At 48.8% G+C, this 19,234-nt stretch overlaps 1 protein-coding gene across 4 annotated transcripts in view; it reads left to right on the forward strand.

Annotated features, from left to right (window-relative positions):
* The window catches only part of TRPC4AP (transient receptor potential cation channel subfamily C member 4 associated protein), a 78,587-nt gene that overhangs the window by 58,376 nt on the left and 977 nt on the right, over window positions 1-19,234 (forward strand). The window contains exons 9-18 of one of the 4 annotated variants that reach the window (XM_027078496.1): window positions 5,779-5,945; window positions 8,841-8,972; window positions 11,060-11,118; window positions 12,697-12,798; window positions 13,980-14,063; window positions 15,120-15,210; window positions 16,285-16,425; window positions 17,012-17,120; window positions 17,738-17,850; window positions 18,862-19,068. In XM_027078496.1, coding sequence (XP_026934297.1) covers window positions 5,779-5,945; window positions 8,841-8,972; window positions 11,060-11,118; window positions 12,697-12,798; window positions 13,980-14,063; window positions 15,120-15,210; window positions 16,285-16,425; window positions 17,012-17,120; window positions 17,738-17,850; window positions 18,862-19,068 — 1,205 coding nt within the window. The other 3 variants (XM_027078497.1, XM_027078498.1, XM_027078499.1) reach the window with 3 other exon arrangements.

Genomic DNA, 19,234 nt, shown 5'->3' on the forward strand with positions numbered 1-19,234 from the left:
CTTAAATCATTGAAAAAAGAAGAGCAAACTATATTCCCAAAGCAAACAGAAGAAATAACAGGATTGGACTGGAAATTAATGAAATAGAGAATAGAAAAACAATAGAGAAAATCCACAAAACCAAAAGCTGGTGCTTTGAAAAGGTCAACAAAATTGACAAACCTTTAGCTACACTGACCAAGCAAAAAAGGGACAAGTTCAAATTACTAAAATCAGGAATGAAAGAGGGTATATTATAACCAACCTTACAAATATTTTTAAAAAGGACTCTGAGAGAATACTGTAAACAACTGTATGCCAATAAATTAGATAACCTGGATGAAATGGAAGAATTATAAGAAAGATACAGACTCCTGCAACTGACTCAAGAAGAAATAGAAAAACTGAACAGACCTATAACAAGAGATTGCATTAGTGATGAAAAACTACCCCAAAGACAAACCCTGGCCCAAAAGGCTTCACTGGTTAATTCTACCAACCATTTAAAGAAGTAACACCAGTACATCACAGACTTCCATAAAATAGAAGAGGAAAGAACTTTGCTTAACTCATTCTATGAAGCCATATTACCCTGATACCAAAACGAGACCAAAAGAAAAAAAGACATCACAAGGAAATTACAGACTAATGTGTCTTACAAGTATAGATGCAAAACGGCTCAACAAAATACTAGCAAACAAAATACAGCAGCAAAAATGGATTATATACCTGATCAAGTGTATATACATAATTAAGTGGGATTTATGCAAGGTTGGCTCAGTATATGAAAATCAATTTAATATAGCATATCAATAGAACAAAGGACAAAAACTACATGATTATTTCAATAGATGCAAAAAAAGCATTTAATAAACTCCATCTTCATGATAAAAACATTCAAACTCGGAATAGAAGGGAATTCCTCAACCTGTTAAAAAGCATCTACAGAAAACCCACAACCAACATTATACGTGACAGCTGAAGACTGAAAAGCTTTTCCCTCACTAAGATCAGAACAAGACAAAGATATCTGCTCTTACCACTTGTATTCAACATTGTACTGGAGGTTCTGGCTAGGTAGTTAGGCAAGAAAAAGAAATAAAAGGCGTCCACATTAGGAAGAAGTAAAACTATCTCTAGTCACAGATGATGTGATCTTTTATATAGAAAAACCTAAGGATCCACTGAAACACCGCTAAACCAATAAACAAGTTCATTCAACACAGTTTCAGGATGGAAGATCAGTATACAAAAATCACTTGTGTTTCTATACAGTAGCAATGAACAGACCAAAAATGAACTTAAAACAATTTCATTTAAAGGAGCATCAAAAAAGAATAAAATACTTAGTGGTAAATTTAGCAAAGAAATATAAAACTTATACTCTGAATTCAAAGTGCAAAACATCACTGTTACTGAAAGAAAGAAAACCTAAATGAATGTAAAGACAGCTTATGTTCATGAATCAGAAGAGTCAGTATTGTTAAAGTAGCAATATTTCACACCTTGATCTACAGATCTATCTACAGATTCAACATGGTCCCTATCACAGTCCCCTCTGGCTTTTTTGCAGAAATGGACTAGCTGGTCCTAAAATTCATTTGGAAATGCAAGGGGCCCAAAATAGCCAGGACAATCTTGAAGAAGAAGAACAAACATGGAGGACTTACATTTCCTAATTTTTCAACTTAGTACAAAGCTGTAGTAATCAAGACAGTGTGCTACTGGCATAAAGAGAGACATATACAATGAAATAGAATTGAGAGTTCAAAAATAAACGCTCACTTATGTGGTCGGTTGATTTTCAGCAAGAGTGCCAAGACCATTCAGTTGGGGAAACAATAGTCTTTTCAACAAATGGTACTGGGACCATTAGCCATACACATGCAAAAGAATGAAGTGGACCCCGCTACCTCACATATATAAAAATGAACTCAAAAGGATCAAAGACCTAAATGTAAGAGCTAATCCTATAAAACTCTTAGAAGAAAACAGGGATAAATCTTTATGACTTTGGATTTGGTGGTGGTTTCTTAGATGACACTAAAGCACAGGCAGCCAAATGAAAAATAGGTAAATTGGACTTCATTAAAATTAAAACCTTTTGTGCTTCAAAAAACACCATCAAGAAAGTGAAAAGCCGGAATGGGAGAACATTTTTGGAGGGTGGAGAACATTTTTGCCAACCATATATCTAATAAGGTACTTGTATCTAGGAGGTATAAAGAACTCCTACAGCTCCGTAATGAAAAGACAACCCATTTCAAATTATGGGCAAAAGATCTGAATAGACTTTCTCCAAAGAAGATATAAGAAAGCCAGCAAGCACATGAAAACATGCTCAGCATCATTAGCCATCAGGGAAATGCAAATCCAACCCACAATCAGATACCACTCCACACCCACTAGGATGATTATCATCAAAAAGACACATAACATGGGGCTTCCCTGGTGGCGCAGTGGTTAAGAATCCGCCTGCCAATGTAGGGGAACAGGGTTTGAGCCCTGGCCTGGGAAGATCCCACATGCTGCAGAACAACTAAGCCCATCCGCCACAACTACTGAGCCTGCGCTCTAGAGTCCGCGAGCCACAACTACTGAGCCCACGCACTGCAACTACTGTAGCCCACGTGCCTAGAGCCCGTGCCCCGCAACGAGAGGCCACTGCAATGAGAAGTCCACGCACCGCAACCAAGAGTAGCCCTGCTCGGCGCAACTAGAGAAAACCCACGTGCAGCAACAAAGACCCAATGCAGCGAAAGATAAATAAATTAATTAATTTTTAAAAAGAGACAGATAACAGGTGTCGGCAAGGAGATGGAGAAATCAGAACCCTCATTCCCTGTTGGTGGGCATGCAAAATGGTGCAGCCACTGTGGAAAGCAGTCTGTCAGGTACTCAAAAGGTTAAACATAGTTTCCGTATGACCTAGAAATTCCACTTGTAGGTATATACCCAAGAGAAATGAAAACATATGTTTACGCAAAAACTTAGACACGAATGTTCATAAGAGAAGATTTACTATAGCCAAAATATGGAAACAACTCAAATGTCCATCAACTGATGAATGGATAACAATGTGGTATATTGTATGTAATAGAATATTATACAGTAACTTAAAAAAATGAAATACTGTTACGTACTGCAACCTGAATGAACCTTGAAACCGTTGTGCTAGAAACAAAAAAACACAAGTTATATGATTCTATTTATATAAAATGTCCTGAATAGGCAGTTCCATAGAGACAGAAAGTAGTCTAGTGGATGCCTGGAGCTGTAGGGGCTTGGCGGGAAATGGGGATTGACTGCTAATGTGAACAGGATTTCTTTTAGGGGTGATACAAATGCTCTAATATTGATTGTGGAGATGGCTGCACAATTCTGTGAATATATTAAAGGCCAATAAATTGTACGTTTGAAAGGGGTGAATTGTATGGCATGTGAATCATAGCTCAGAGCTGTTTTTTTTTTTTTTTAAAGTGAGTGTGCCCCAGGGTACAGTACAGATATATGGAGGGTGGTACCACTTTAATCAGTATTGTGGAGCTGAAGAGATTTGGAGGGAAGCACAGGCCTCTTAAACTAGTTTTTCTATCCTCATCCTTGGGAATCACGTTGTTACTAAGCTCTGGCCATTGCTTTCAGGACTGTGATTCGTGAAAATATTTATCCCAGAGAGTTTCTTGTCAGGCCTTTGCAAACCAGGCACCAAAAGTTGGCAGTGACTCGGCAGAGTCCAGGCTGCCTGCATCTCTCTTTCTCCACAGACGTTCATTACTGAGGAGGGCTCATGTGCCATCCGCCGCCCCTGCTCCTTCCACAGACGTCCTCTCCCGCAGTCCCCCCCAGACCCCCAAGCTAGGTGATGAGGACGCTGAGGCGCTGGAGGCTACATGGCAGGTGTGCAGCAGAGGCGCGATTCTGCGTGATAGCTCTTCAGATTCTCTTTACAAATCAGTTGACTCTTAAAGTGTTCTGGGAGCGGGGCCAGGAGTCCCAAGACATAAATTGAGTAATTATGGTTTTCCTCCCAACATGCAAGAAAAGATATGTGAATAGATAGAATTTTCTCAATTAGATTTTTTCCAGTAAACTTTTCTTAGTCTTTGCTGGCTGTCACTTTCATTGCCATTAAGAGCTTGCAGATTAAAAGGAAGAAAACATATAGCAAGCAAGCATTAGCAAAAACTCAAGAGTTCGTTTTCTACTTCTGTTTAACACATACTTGTATGTTGGGTATGTGTGCCCTGCATTTTTTAAGCACTTTCAACATATTAAATCATTTAATCTTTGCAACGTTGGTAAGAGATAGGTACTGTTGCCATTATTTCTGTTTTACAGATGAGGATGGATACTGAAGCATAGACACATCAACAGACTTCCCCAAAACCACCCAGCAGTCTGGCTCCGAGTCCTTAACCACTGTGCTGCACTGCCTCTCTGTCATGCTTCGTTCAGCAGCTGGTCGTCTTTCAGCTTTTATATTAGTGATGTAACATGGCTGGAAAAAATAGTTCTAAGTCTGTAGGGTGGAGTAAGTTAGGTTTTTAGGTCATGATATCCCCATACAGAAATCATAACTGCATGTGCCTCACCCGAATATATCTCATGACCACTGCCCTGTACCACATAGACTTTCTGGCCTTTTCAAAAGGCCTCTAGGGCAACAGTTCCAATAGGAACTTAAAAGGACCTTAGTAGTTACTGATTCATCCTTTCACCTTCAAGATGAGGAAAACTAAGGGGAAGTAAATCCTAAGGTCTCCTGACTCTGACCTTTTAAAATAATAGGGACCTAAGAGTGAGGCTTCCCAAGGATCAGGTGCTGGGCTCTCTTGTGTCCTCCTTCACTCCTCACAGGAGCTCCAGTCGATTGCTGCAGCACTACTTTTCTTCCCGTTTACAGAGCACTTGAAAGCCTGACGAGGACGTGACTTGCTCAGGGTCACACAGCCAGCAAGTTGTCATTCCACAGCCCGCCCTCAGTCTTCATCCCTTTGCTCTGCCCCATTCCCGAGAGTACCCTCCACTGCGGCCTGCGTGACCCACTGAGACTTTTTTGTTAACTGGGTACTAGAGGAAATGAGATGGTTTACCTAACGTCCAAAACCCAATGCCTGACACATATTGTGTCCATGAATATTATGTAGCTTTTGCTGTTGTCGCTAATAATGAAATAGGGTAAAATGAAAACCTGCTAGTAGATAATATCTGTATATTATCTGTATCATTTGTACAGATAGTATCTGTATCACTAGTATCGATTGTGATGCCTCGTCTGCCTTAGGAAACTTTCCATGGCTGTTTGAAAAACAGGAGGGAAAAAAATCTTCAAAAAGCATCCATTTTAGTCCTTCAGCAGTGCCCCCTTGTGGCATCTAAGCAGAGGGACCAAGTACTTAAGAGTCCTTTATGACCTGAAGAGAATTTGACACAGTTTGCTGCTGGACATGTGTCTGGGCACTTTCTCGGGGTGGGCGCGGTGGGTCCGGCGGTGGCAGGAGAAGGGATTTGGGGGCAGGGCATGGATCAGATTACTGCGTTGGCTGTGTCAGAGTATTTTTGCTGGGTGTTAAAAGCTGATGGGATACAATTGCAGAGTCCATGTTCCTAAATTTCTAAGCTTCCCTGAACCCGGTGGCCTGGAGAGAGTTTTGTGGCTTTCAAAGTCTCTGTCACAGACTCAGGGCCCAGTCTGATGGCTCTGTTACCTCAGGTCTGTTCAGAGCAGGTTTGAGGGGCAGAAACATGTTTCCTCACGAGCAGTGATTGAACCCTCTCTCCTGGTGGCTGTCTCAGCCTCCATTGTGCTCCCTCTTCCAGGGGCTTCGGAGGAAAATGGCCTGCCTCACACTTCACCTAGGACCCAGCTGCCTCAGTCAATGAAGATCATGCATGAGATCATGTACAAACTGGAAGTGCTCTATGTCCTCTGCGTGTTGCTGATGGGGCGCCAGCGAAACCAGGTGGGCCCTTCCGCCACGTCTCAGAGCAGGAGGAGCCGTGGGCAGACACTTCCCAGGCACCTGTTAGGCCGCCCCTCACAATGCCTCTGTCTCTGGCCAGCAAAGTGAGGGGCTGGCTCCCTTGTCCCTGTTTTACACATCAGGAAACCAGTCTGATTCCGGGGCTCATAGTCTTTCCACTGTACTTTGCTGTGGGCATCATTTCTAGACAGAGCATTGGTGCCCCGGGCAGGAGTGGGCGGCTTAGCCATGTTATCTGACCTTGTTAATGTGCAGAGTAAAGGGTGGGTGTCTGCCCTGTAGATGCACTGGAGGAGTTGCCAGGCTGATGGGGGCTTGGGGTGGCGGGTTGGAACTGTGTCAAGTTATGAAAACTAGGCAACTGCGGGGGGTCCAGCCATGCTGAGGTTCCTTGAACCTTGAAGCAGTTCCAGGAGGGAGGACCAGGGAGGAGGGGGAGGGCTCTAGAAGTATGCAGCACTCCTCAAGATGCATAAGTGGCCCACTCGTGCTCCCTGCGCATTCTCCTAGGGGTGAACCGAGGCCTGGGGGGAGGGGTGGGCTCAGGGAAGCGGGAGCTGGGAGCTCAGCAGTCCTTGAGCACCTTTTTGAGTTAGGGACTGTACTCTCACACAGCTCTCTGTGAGGTGGGTGCAGTTATCACAAGTTTACAAGTGAGGAGCAATTTTAGAGAGGGCAGCAGGGAAAAGACTGGCTGAAAGATGACATCTGGCCCGGCAGCGTCCTGAAGAAAGCGAGGAAGCCAGGACTGCTAACCCTCAAGACAGCCTGCCAGGTAGAGGGAGCAGGCCCAGATGGGAACTGGGTGCGAGCCTGCCTGGTGGGTTGGCGGAACAGTAGGGAAGCTGGGGGATGGACAGGAACCAGCAGCGAGGAGAGGTGGGCTGAGGGGTCGCGCGGGGGCCAGGTCGCATTGGGCTTTCATAGCCCATTTAAGGGCTCTTGTGTTTATACTCTGAGTGAAATGGGAAGCCATCCTCTGGCTGCTGTGTGAAAGAGCTCACAGTAGCTAGGACCAGCATGTTTGTGGCAGGAGTGGTGAGAGGTGCTTGCGTTCTGGATCTATTTTGAAGGTAGAACAGGTAAGATTTGCTGATAGGTTAGATGTGGACATAAGGGGAGAGAGGAGTTAAAGGTAACTTCCTTACCTCTTTCCAAGCAGGTGGGAGGAATGGTTTGCCATTTATTGACATGGTTAAGACTGGTGGGTAAGGACTGGAGGGGCAGACGTCTGAAGGGAGGAAGGGGAGGAGTTCAGTTTGAACAAGTTAGGTTTAGGTGTTTGTTAGAATTGGCACTTGGCTTACCTGCACCTGGAATTAGGGGAGAGGAGAGGCCTGGAGGTATAACTTTGGGCGTCGTCACCCTGTGGTTGGCATTTAAAACCAGGACGCTGGATGAGATCCTGCCCTGATGTCCACAGCACTGGGGCTCCTTCCTTTAATATGGAGTATATTTCTTATAAAAGATATTAGTCACAATATCTTACCTGTGTTGAGTGCTTTCTCTTTTTTGAGGCACTTTCATTGTCATTCATATTTGAATTTGAGGTTATTTGGTAAGTTATACCGCAGGTGGTGACCTCTACCCCACTTGATGCTTGTGAAAACAAAGATACAAAAAAGGGCCCTGCTCTCAGTCATCTCAGGCATCGTGAGAGCCAGGATTTAAACTCTGCTGCCCTGACTCTTCTTTCTGTCCCCTCACCATGGCAGTTCCCTGCTCTCTGAGCCTTCCTGTTACCAAGTTTCTATGAATCATTGTGGTCTTTAGTTAAACTGTGATAACAGCCGCCACTTCCTTGGGAGGGACCATCAGCTGGCCTCAGAACCCTGCCTTCCTGAGAACCAGTGTTATGCTGGTGTGTCCTCATTTGCACAGTCAGCATTAACTGAGTTCCTACTGTGTGCTAGGCACTGTGGGAACATGGATTCACAGACCCCGCCTAGACCAGGACAGCAGGGGGAACAGTTTCCCCGGCCAGGTCCCCCAGAAGGCTCCTCCTTGGAGTGACCTTATTATTGTGCACTTGGGCCAGGTTCTCTGACCAGTCTTGGCTAAGTTGAAATCACTAGACTGGAAATGCTCACCAAATGTCATAAGTTCCATCCCTCTGGTGCTAATGAAAATAATCAATACAACAGTCATTTTTTCCAGCGCTTCCTGTAAGTCAGGCCCTGAGCTTCCCTCACATTACCTCATTCAGCCCTTTCAGTAGCTTCATCAGCCCTCATTTTCCATCAAGGGACTCAGGCTTAAAGAAGAATGTTGCCCAGAGTCACAGCACTGTCAAGTTCTGGTCTCCCAAGATAAACACCAGCCTGTGGTGGACGGGGAAGGGACAGGCTTTCAGATCAGAACACCTGAGTTAGGGTGACATTTCCGCCCCTGCCTTGGCCACATCGGTCCTGCTAAACTTTCCTTTCCTCTGTAAAATGGGAATTAGTAAGTACTGGGGCTGTGCTCTGGACTAGACATATGTTTTCTGACTTTATCCTTACAACAGCCCTGAAAAGTAGTAATAGTTTTATGTTATGTAAAAAATTATTTTAATAGGTCAGTAATTCACATAGTTCTGTATTAAAAGGTGTAAATGAGTATAAGTGAAGCCTTTCTCCCCTCTGATCCTGAACATTCAGGGTTCTCCCATGAAGCATCTAATTTTACCAGTTATTAATGTCTCCTTCTAGAGAGTTTAAAAGTATGTTTGTGCGTAGCGGGAGTGGTGGTGAGGGTAGAGTAAGTGTGGCTGTTTTCTTTAAGCCTCAGCAATGCTTTCTTCGTCCTGAAGCCTCATGGTACCTACCTGCCCAGGCTTTGATAGGCCTTCACAGCACATTTGTCTTAATGCTTTTGCCTTCCTGCCCCATCCAGGTTCACAGAATGATTGCGGAGTTCAAGCTGATCCCTGGGCTGAACAATTTGTTTGACAAACTGATTTGGAGGAAGCATTCAGCATCTGCCCTTGTCCTCCACGGTCACAACCAGAACTGTGACTGTAGCCCGGTGAGCAGGGACCCTGGTGACAGATGGGCTTTGCTTGCCAGAAGTAGTTGTTTCAAGAACTGCTGTTGGCTCTTTGAAATTTCATTCTTTGAGAGTAGAGCAGAAACTGAAAGTCATAGCCTGTGTAACCCCATAATTGGAAGCCACCTTGGGGAAGGATCTAACCCCCCCGCTTCACCTATCCAGAAATCCCTTTTGAGGCCCTCCAGCCAGCCTTCCCTTGTTCACCTCTGGGCAGGGCACTCACTTTCCTCCAGACAGGACTACCCTCTCTGCTACGGAACAGCAAGTTTTTCCTCATTCTGTTCTCTATCCCATTGTAATTTACACCCACTGATAGTGGGTTTGCCTTCCAGAACCACGCCAGTGGTCTGCCTCAAAAAGGGCTTTAGGAGGTTTTCTCTTTTTTAAGGGTCAAGGGCTCACCTTTGCTCGGTCTTTCTCACGGTGCCCTAGAGAGCACTGAACTGGGAGTCAGGAGCCCTGTTGTGCCACTCAGCTTTTTGGGAGAGCTTGAACAAGTCACTGAATCTCTGAGCCTCTGTTTCTTGCAAAAGAAAGATCATCAGCTATCAGCATGAGGGGGAAAGTGCCACACGGCCACCAGGCCCAGCGACACGGGTCCTCCCTGGTCTCTAGGCTGCATTCTGGGGACTTTCCTCAGTGCCGAATCTTCCAGTTTTACTGTTTTTCTCCTTGGCTTTGTCAGATTTACCTTTCAGCACATCCATTTAAGTTAATTTCAAGTGAATATATTCTGCATTTCTAGACATTTTGTCTGGATCTTTGTCAAAGGCTACGTGATCTTTTATTCATTATGTTAATATTTTGTTCTTCTGTTGCATTTTCTGTCTTTAATTTTACCTCTTTAATCATTCATAACATACTTTTTTATGGTATTTTTTGGATTGCTCATGGGGAGCTACTTGTGTCTGAGTCTTCAGACTCGCCTCGGGGTGGAGTGTTGCCTTGTGTTCTGTACTGTTTGTAGAAGGTCACCTTCGGGGGAGGGGGAGCTTGTTTTCCCTGTGAGTACCTGTGTAGCCTGGGCCCTGGAAGTAGTCCTATAGAACATTTGGCTTTTGTCTGCCAGGTACTTCGGGGGCACAGCATCCCAGGGCAAGGTTTCATTTTGAGTGTCTGCCTTCCCACTCTGGTAGTATGAGCCCAGGGTCCTCCTGGGGACCTGGGGGCTCCCCTCCACCACCAGCAGCACCCTGGCAGAGACAGGCTTATTTGCCAGTTCCCTGGGCTGGTAGGTGGGGTTTTTCTAACCCTTTTTTCACCAAATGTTTACATTCTGCAGGCTTTCCATGGGCCCAAGGTTCTGTCTGGTCCCTGCAGAGCATTGAAACCCAAGCCCTGGCCCGAATAAGTCTCATTTCCACTTCTCCACCCACCCGGAGTTGCCACCATCAGCTCTTCTGCTCGCTGCTCTGAACTCGGTCCTTTCATTTCTGATTCTAGTGGAATTTCCTATGAACTTAGCCTCACATTTAAAATAATTTCAGTTATTTTTTTTAAGACTTTTTTTAAAAAATGAATTTATTTTTGGCTGCATTGGGTCTTCATTGCTGACTGTGGGCCTTTCTCTAGTTGCGGTGAGCAGAGGCCTGCGGTGCGCGGGCCTCTCACTGTGGTGACCTCCCCCGTTGTGGAGCACAGGCTCTAGGTGCACGGGCTTCAGCAGTTGCGGCTCACGGGCTCTAGAGCACAGGCTCAGTAGCTATAGTGTGTGGGCTCAGTTGCCTCACAGCTTGTGAGATCATCCCGGACCAGGGCTCAAACCCGTGTCCCCTGCATTGTCAGGTGGATTCCCAACCACTGTGCCACCGGAGAAGCCCAATTTCAGTTATTTTTTATCCAGTATGTTGGGGTGTTTTTAATAGGAAGGGTCTACATTAGCTTAATCTCCTGTTGGCCACATGTGGACAAAGGGTTTTCTGACTAAAGAGAAGTCCTCACTGTGCACGAGGACAGGGGCTCAGAGAAGCAGAGTGACATCCAGGCTGTCACCAGAGCCTTTTGTTTTCTTTTGGAACATTGTGACTGTGGTTTTTAACATCGAGGATGCACATGTATTTTAGGACATCACCTTGAAGATTCAGTTTTTGAGGCTCCTCCAGAGTTTCAGCGACCACCATGAGTAAGTACGAGCCATCCCTGGGAGGAGAGTTGTTTCGTTGTCTTTCCTTCTCCCTTTGTCTAACCGCTAACCTCGGCTCAGGAGCACCTGGGCGCCGTTCTCACCTCAGGGCAACCGCATGGGGCTGCACTTCCATGATCAGGGCTGCCATTTGTGCAGCCCATCCTTTATGCCAGGCCCTACACTGAGTTTCCCCTTGCCCCACAGCCACCTTGGAAGTGAGTGCGGAAGTTGCTGCCCCCTTATTACCCTTGGGGTCAATACAGCTCTCAGCCGTCTGTCCCTCTGAGCCAGGAGCTTGGCTATTTGCAGGGGCCAGCAGGAACCTCAGATGGCCAAAGTGGGCTGAGTATTGGCATGTTGAGCAGATGGAATATTCTTCACCTGTACAAGGAGATGTACTCTCCCCTGTTTTCCTTGAAACACACTCTGCCCTCTTATTTTTACTGTCCAACGTTTGGTGGAGGATGTATTGGAGAATGATTCTCTGCTATAAGGAAAGTGCAGGGGAGGGGTAAATGGCAGCTGACCTTGGCGTTGGTGAGACCTTGGTGAGCTGGAACACACAGGCAGCCACTGCTCAGCTCTTAGCAGCTGTTGGTGTACAGGAAACAAGGCCCAGTGTTGCATAGCTTCTGAGTTTTTCCCCCAAGGAAAGCCAGAAATTAAGATTTATGTGAAAAGTCCTGATTTTTAAGTGCTGGTTTATATTCGTTTCAAATATTGTATAAGCTAACAGGACGCGCCTGGGGACACATGTGACCTCAGGGGCCTTCACTTTGCAGCTTTTGTCTGGATCATGTTGATCATCCTCTCTGAGAGGTTCTCTGTCTGAAGGCCTCAAGCTCCAGCAAGTATGTCAGCCCTGAAAAACGGCACCAATGTGTTCTGAATGTGTCCTTTTTTTCCTGAAGAATTGAGCCCCTAGCTTTCATCAGATTCTTAAATCTGATGGGTCATGTTCTCAGGCTTGGATTTTATATATTCTAAAGCAGTGCGAAAATGTGGGAGCATTTTTCATGGGAGTGACATGATCAGATTCCAGTTATCTGAAGATTATTCTGGGTGCTGTGTGTGGGATTGACTCCTGTGGGGAGACCATTTAGGAAGCTGGTTCTGTCCACATGACTTGGGTGACGAGAGGCCTGGATGTGAAAGGGAAAGGAGGGAGGGAGTGTCACAGCCAACTCAGGCCTCCTGGTGGGAATGTTGGAACAGGGCCAGTCTTGAGTAAAATGATGGGTTTGATTTGGACATCACTGAGTTGGAAGTGCCTTTGAGAAATTAAATAGAAATGTTCAGTGGCAAAAGAAAGGCCTAGAGATGCTAAGGAAAGGGGCCTCATTAGTGGACGTGGCAGGCAGAGGGTGGGTGTTGGGGCCAGGGAGACTCCCACAGCCTGAGAGCAGTGGGCTGCGTGCCCTGCCACAGAATGCTGGCTCGGGGTAAGTGGCGTTGGGGGCGGGTACCCTGGGGCTTCTCGGATTCCCTCCACAGCAAATGGGCAGGGCACTAGCCCAGTGCTGATGCGGCAGCCACAGTTCCTGTCCTTTACCGCCTCCAACACATTTATTTCAGGAACAAGTATCTACTGCTCAACAGCCAAGAGCTGAATGAACTCAGCGCCATCTCTCTCAAGGCCAACATCCCCGAGGTGGACGCCGTCCTCAACACTGACAGGTGAGCACGGCTGGGGTGCATCTGTGGCCCGCAGCCCACCCTGGTTTCCTGCGTGTCCCAGGCTCCCAGATGGGTGCACACAGGTGTGTGTACTTGCCCTTTCTCACTCACGTGTAGCTACAGTGTCTTGAGGGCTCCTGTGTGCCAGGCACCGTCTTCCCGTCACCTGCATTATCTCATTGGAGCCCCACAGCAGCCCTTGGAGGGAAGTGCCATCGTCACCTCCACTTTACAGACTGGGGAGCAGGGGCTCGGGTCACCTCCCACAGGTCATATATACTCTGCTGTCTCCCTTGTCACCCAGCTTCATTGACATGCTCCTTTCCTGCCCTCTGCCAAGTCCCATTAGCTGGGTTATACTTGCCTCACTTTCTAGAGCGGAGCAGGGAGGTCACAGGCTCACAGGGGTCAGGGGAGGGAGGGAGGACTGTATCCAGCAACAGGAGTTGTAATTCTCCAGCCTTTTTTGTTTGTTTGTTTGTTTTTACTTTTAAAGTAGCAGAAATCTTTGTTCAAATGAAAGTGAATAGAGTCCCACCCTAACACCTGTAGTGGGTGAGTAGTAGAGCTGCTCTATTTGAAGGGGGAGTTTAAGGACCTAGAGTCCCTGCCTGCTTGGCCCTCTCTCCCCGATAATGCAACCTGAGTCATTTCCTCACTTACTGTCTTTGCTTCCTAGACCAGGAAGCGGAGGCCCAGAGCCTCAGGTACTTGTCCAAGGCCAGCTGGAGCTGAACCTGGGGCCCAGGGTACTCCCTGCCTCACCCTGTTGGCACGGACTTTGCCCCATCTGCTAGGCTCTGTCATGGTATTTCAAACCCACTTTTGTTGTAAGCAGCCTTCTCTCCAGCAGTTCTGAGCCCTGTGTGACTCTGGTTGTGTTTTTGGCCTCTGATCGCTTGTCAGTGAGTTTGGGCAGGGAAAGCTGCCCTGAGATGTAGTGAGAATGCACTTGGCTATTCAGTTGTGAGACTGCAGGAGTCCTTAGGGTGCTCTGGACCCAGGTAGAGCAGGAGGACATCCTGTAGGTTTGGAAATGTCACCATGTTTTTTTACCCACCTACCCCAGCAGAGACACCCAACCCCAGGGCCCCAAGACACAGTCCTTCGGCCAAGTGGAATTTGGCCCCTGTCAGCCTCTCAGATCTGCCCCCAATATGTCCCTGTCTATTTTATTTCAGGAGTTTGGTGTGTGATGGGAAGAGGGGCTTATTAACTCGTCTGCTGCAGGTCATGAAGAAGGAGCCAGCTGAGTCATCTTTCAGGTAGATCTGGGACACGCACCTGCCACTCCTGTGGGCCCAGGAGCCAAGTGTTTCTTTAGCTGTTAGAATGACCTTCTTTAGTCACCAGCTTCTACCCCGGACATCTGGTTACTGTCAGGGAGAGGGAGTTTGTCGTCTCCCTTGTGTTGACTCAGCACGTACTCACTAGCTTCTGCTGCGTGCCACCAGTGTGTTTCAAGAATTGACCAAGCATTCACCAAGCACCTGTTCTGTGCTGGTGCTGGACAGGTGGGGGAGAAATGGGAGCTACAGCCCCTGCCCACATGGAGTTGCCTGGGTTGTGAGAAACAAGCATGAAAAGAAACCTGTGTGGGGGTTGCAGTGTGGAAAGGCTCGGAGCCAGGACCTGCCCCGGGAGCCGTGGGAGCAAAGGAAAGCCTGGTGGGGCGGGTGCGGACAGGGAGGGCACCTCAGTTCCTTAGACTCATCTAAGTTGAGTCTTAAAGGCTGCAGACAGCAGTAGCAGGTGAGGGAGGCATTCCATCAGGGTGGGTGTGAGCTGTCAGTAGGCTCCATCCCCTAGGGTCCCCTGTCAGCTCAGCCTGCTTTGTCCTGACGTCCCCTTATGGATCCCAGCTCTGCCCTCCGGGGCCACTCAGTCAACATCAGCCACCTCTTCTCTAGGACAGCCCATCAGAAGTGAGCTCGGTGGTCTGTCCACACGTCTGTCGAGTTCCCTCATGCATTCCCGGCCCCTCGCTTCCATGTCCTCCTGTTCCTCTGAAGGGGCAGAGGCTAGAGTGTGTTTTCACACGTGATTCACGGGGCCAGCCCTTTGATCCTAGATGCTGCCTTCTCCAAGACACAGCTCCTTCCAGACGAACCACATGGAGGACTGTTCCCCCCTGAGCCATCAGATCCCTGAGGATGGGGACCCTTGATGTGTCCCCGATGCCTAGTAGATAGACGTTCAGTAAATGTCTGTTGGATAAATGAAAAGGCAGCAGACATCTCCCAGCCCCTTGGTGAATAGAACATGGGCCAGAAGAGGGCAGCCTTAGCCACCTGGGCCAGGGGTCAACATTTGGGTCGCAGGTTTTGGCAAGCCCGGGCTGTGGAGAGTTTCCTCCGAGGGACCACCTCCTATGCAGACCAGATGTTCCTGCTGAAGCGAGGCCTTCTGGAGGTAATGGCCCGGAGGAGCCAGGGTGTCGGGTGTCCCTCTCCCCAGCCCCATGTGTTGCTTTCCTGTCCTGAGACCTAGACAGCTGGCAGAGCAGACCAGATCTCTTTATCGTAAAATGCCAGTGCAGATCGCCCTGGTACTTCCCCATAGCTGTCAACTCTGGGTTCCCCATGGGTGCCTAACGGGTGACTGAGGGATCTGGGGGTGGCCATGGAGGATTACAGGAGTCTGTAAAGTTGCTCAGCAAGGCCTTTTGACCCTGAGGATATTTTGCTGCTGACTAAAAGTTCATTTCCCTTTCTTGAAAAATGGCCTCCAGAAAAAGCAAAATTTATGAAGGGAGGTAGGGCAAAATGTCCAAAGCTACAATTGGGTAAAAAAAAGGATACAAATAAGAAACTGACCCATGCATTGTTATAAAAATCCATAAGGAAAAGAACTGATCCAAATTGGTATATACAACTTCAAGAAAATAAAAATGAAAAAGGAAACAGTTTAACTGTCATAGAAAACCTTCTCAAGGAGTTAATAAATTGCTTTATGTTCTTGATAAAAGTTCACTGACTTTAGTGTGAACTTCTTCTTTTATTAACATAAAGACAAACCATGGGGTCAAAACGTGTCTCGTGTTCTTAAACCCTGTGCTTCACTTGAATGGCTTCAGTGCTCGGGCAGTGGCCAGTGTTACCTCTGGAGACGGCCACCTCCCTGCGAGCTGGAGAGCCTGGCCGTCTTGCAGACACTTTAGCTCGGACCTGGGCAAGCGAGAGAGGTGATGGCTACATGGCCCAACCTCCCCCCACACCCGACTTCCTGGTGAGGTGTGTCAGGCCCGGCCCTGCCCTGGGAGCCACCAGCGTCCTCAGATGAGAATCTAGACAGGGGAGCAGGTTCCATCAACCTGCATGCTTGCTCAAAGCTAATGCCACGTGGTCTGAGCTATGTGCCAGGGCTGGGGGAGGCTGGCGGTGGGCAGCTTAGATGAGCACAGCCTGGGGGCAGCAGCCATATGTGCCTGTTGGTCCCTGGGATCAGCCGCCTTCCTGCCTTCACCCTGTCCTCTCCCACCCCCAGCACATCCTCTACTGCATTGTGGACAGTGAGTGCAAGTCGCGGGATGTGCTCCAGAGTTACTTTGACCTCCTGGGGGAGCTGATGAAGTTTAATGTTGATGCATTCAAGAGATTTAATAAATACATCAACACGGATGCAAAGGTAAGTCTAACCCATGGTTCCGTGGGGTGTGCCACATCATCCAGAAGTTATGTTGGAGCCCAGTCTTCAGGTGCTGGTTTTAAATTGGAGAGTCCTGGGGAGTCAGCGGGTAGTTGTCAACAAACATTCATTAGCCCTTGCTGTGTGCCGGGCACTGTGCTAGACCCTGGGTACACAGGGATGAAAGTCTCAGCCGCTTGTGGGCAGGTGGGCTTGGAAATGGGTCTGATGCAGTGTGCCGGGTGCCATGATGAGCCCCAGAAGGGCAGGACTGGGCCTGGTGTGTTAGGCTCACAGGATGTGTGTGGCAGAAACCCAGCTCAGACAAGTTGAAGTAAAAATGACAGTAGACCCTTCAGTGCAGAAAACACTGGACATAGTGTCAGAAGATCCGAGTCGAGCTCTTTTGCTGGGACTGCTTATTAGGTGGTGAGGGCAGGGCACAGGTTTGTCCGAGCTTCAGTCTTCCTGTTGGAAACAGCTGGGCCAGGGTACAGGGATACCCCCTGCAGTGACTGCACGCCCTAGGCCTTGGCCGTCTCCAGCCGAGAACCCACCACCCCCGTCAGCCCAGCCTCCGCTCCAGTTCCAGGTGTTCCTGAAGCAGATCAACAGCTCGCTGGTGGACTCCAACATGCTGGTGCGCTGCGTCACTCTGTCACTGGACCGATTCGAAAACCAGGTGGACATGAAAGGTAAGAAAAAGCCGTAATGCCAAGGTGAATCGGTCCAGTGTGGCTGCGATTGGTGTCAAACGCCCAGCCTCTAGCAAGGAGACAGAAATGTCTGGAAGTAGCTGCACCAAACACCCACGTGGTTGGGGTCAAGGCGGTGGCTCTCAGGGTGATTTTCTTGGCTTTACTTTTATCATCCATGCTTCCTCTGATGAGCATGTGTGACATTTTAATGGCAGGTGGGAAAAAAAAAACTGTTTCCAGCAAAATGCAAAAAACAACACACACCCTTCCTCTCCTGGCCTGGACTTGCCTGGGATGAGAGGCCCCCACGTGGTGAAGACTGGGGAGGGCCTCTGGGAGAGGCGGTCCCCAAACATGACCGAAGGCAAAGGTGGAAGCAAACTCCTGGCAGGGGCTCTAGTGAGAACGCAGGCTTTAGCCGGGGTGGCAGAGCAGCTGGAGGTTTGTTCCTGCTGCAGCCAGCACTTTCTGTAGTTGTTTTGACAGTGGGGCTCCCAGCTTCAGAGTCAGAGCCCGAGGGGGGCTTGACTAGAAGCCTGGGTGTCAGGCCCCTGGGCCTGACCGCAGACCAGCTTCCACACCTGCTGCTCACACCTCTGCCTCTCTGTCCCTAGTCGCAGAGGTCCTGTCCGAGTGCCGCCTGCTTGCCTACATATCCCAGGTGCCCACACAGATGTCCTTCCTCTTCCGCCTCATCAATATCATCCACGTGCAGACGCTGACCCAGGTGAGAGGCTCTGCAGACCTGCCACAGGGAAAGGGAGATTGGAAGCAGTTACCCTCATCCCAGAGCCACCTTCAGCCTAGAAGTGTTGGGTTGGCCAAAAAGTTCGTTTGGTTAATGAATACATTCAATAAAGTTCTTGGTGAAAATGAAAAATGTGTCTTTTTACTTAAAACTGAACAAACTTTTGGGCCAACCCAATACATCTCCTGAGACCCATCCCTTGGTTCCTAGGAAACCCTCCCAGCTATTCTGAGGACTTTTCTCCAATAAGGATCAGTGCCCCATTTTACAGAAGGGGCCTGGGGAGGGAGCAAGGCTCCAAGGTCACAGATGATTTGGGGCAGAGTCAGGATGGGCACTGAGCTCTGAATCCCAGTTCAGTGCTCTCCGAACCCAGCCTCCTGTGCAGACTTTGGGGTTGGACCTGATGTTGACTCCCACCTCCTTCAACAGATAACTGTGCAGCTGACCCTTTTCCGAGCTTCACACCCCTCTTTTCTAAAATGGGGGTAATACTCAGAGGTTGTTCTTTCATTCCTTCATCTAACGTTTACTGAGGCAAGACCCTGGGCTGGGAATGCACAGTGAACGAAACAGTCTGAGACACTTCAGGAAGCTGCCTGTCTAGTGCTGAGTGAAGCGGAGTGAGACACCTCCATCTGATGCGTGCACCCCGCCGCCCCAGGGATCGAAGCTCCTGGGAAGAAGCGATGCCTGAGCTGATTCTGGAGGAAGAGTGGACTCTAACTAGACTGATGACACCGTTCCCACCGGAAACATCCCAGGGTGGGGATGGGGGCGTGGGGTGAGGGACCAGGAAGGCACTTGGGCCAGGATGCCAGCATCGTTCCTCTCCCCAGTCCTCTTGTCAGCTTTCTGCAGGGGCAGTGCAGTGCATGGCCCCTGGACTCCGCCAGGGACACCGTCCTCCCTGCCCAGTGGCACCCCCGCTCCACCGGGGCCCCTGGGGCTGCCGGCACGTGCGTGACCTGGATGGCCTGGTGCTTGCAGGAGAATGTCAGCTGCCTGAACACCAGCCTGGTGATCCTGATGCTGGCCCGACGGAAAGAGCGGCTGCCCCTGTACCTGCGGCTGCTGCAGCGGATGGAGCACAGCAAGAAGTACCCTGGCTTCCTGCTCAACAACTTCCACAACCTGCTGCGCTTCTGGCAGCAGCATTACCTACACAAGGACAAGGACAGCACCTGCCTGGAGAACGTGAGTGCCCCACCCCTGAGGGGTGGCGGGCGGGCTGCGGGCACGCAGACCCAGGGCCCCTCGGAGGGGCATCTGGGGTCCCTGGTCCCCGCCTGGACCCTGTGGCAGGCAGCTCTTTGTCCCCTTACCAAGGCCCTCCCCACGGGGTGCTGGGCTCGACCCGGGT

This window comes from Aethalodelphis obliquidens, unplaced genomic scaffold (genome assembly GCF_003676395.1).
Source record: "Aethalodelphis obliquidens isolate GAN/ISIS:26980383/991018 unplaced genomic scaffold, ASM367639v1 scaffold42, whole genome shotgun sequence".
NCBI classification, from domain to species: Eukaryota; Metazoa; Chordata; class Mammalia; order Artiodactyla; family Delphinidae; genus Aethalodelphis; species Aethalodelphis obliquidens.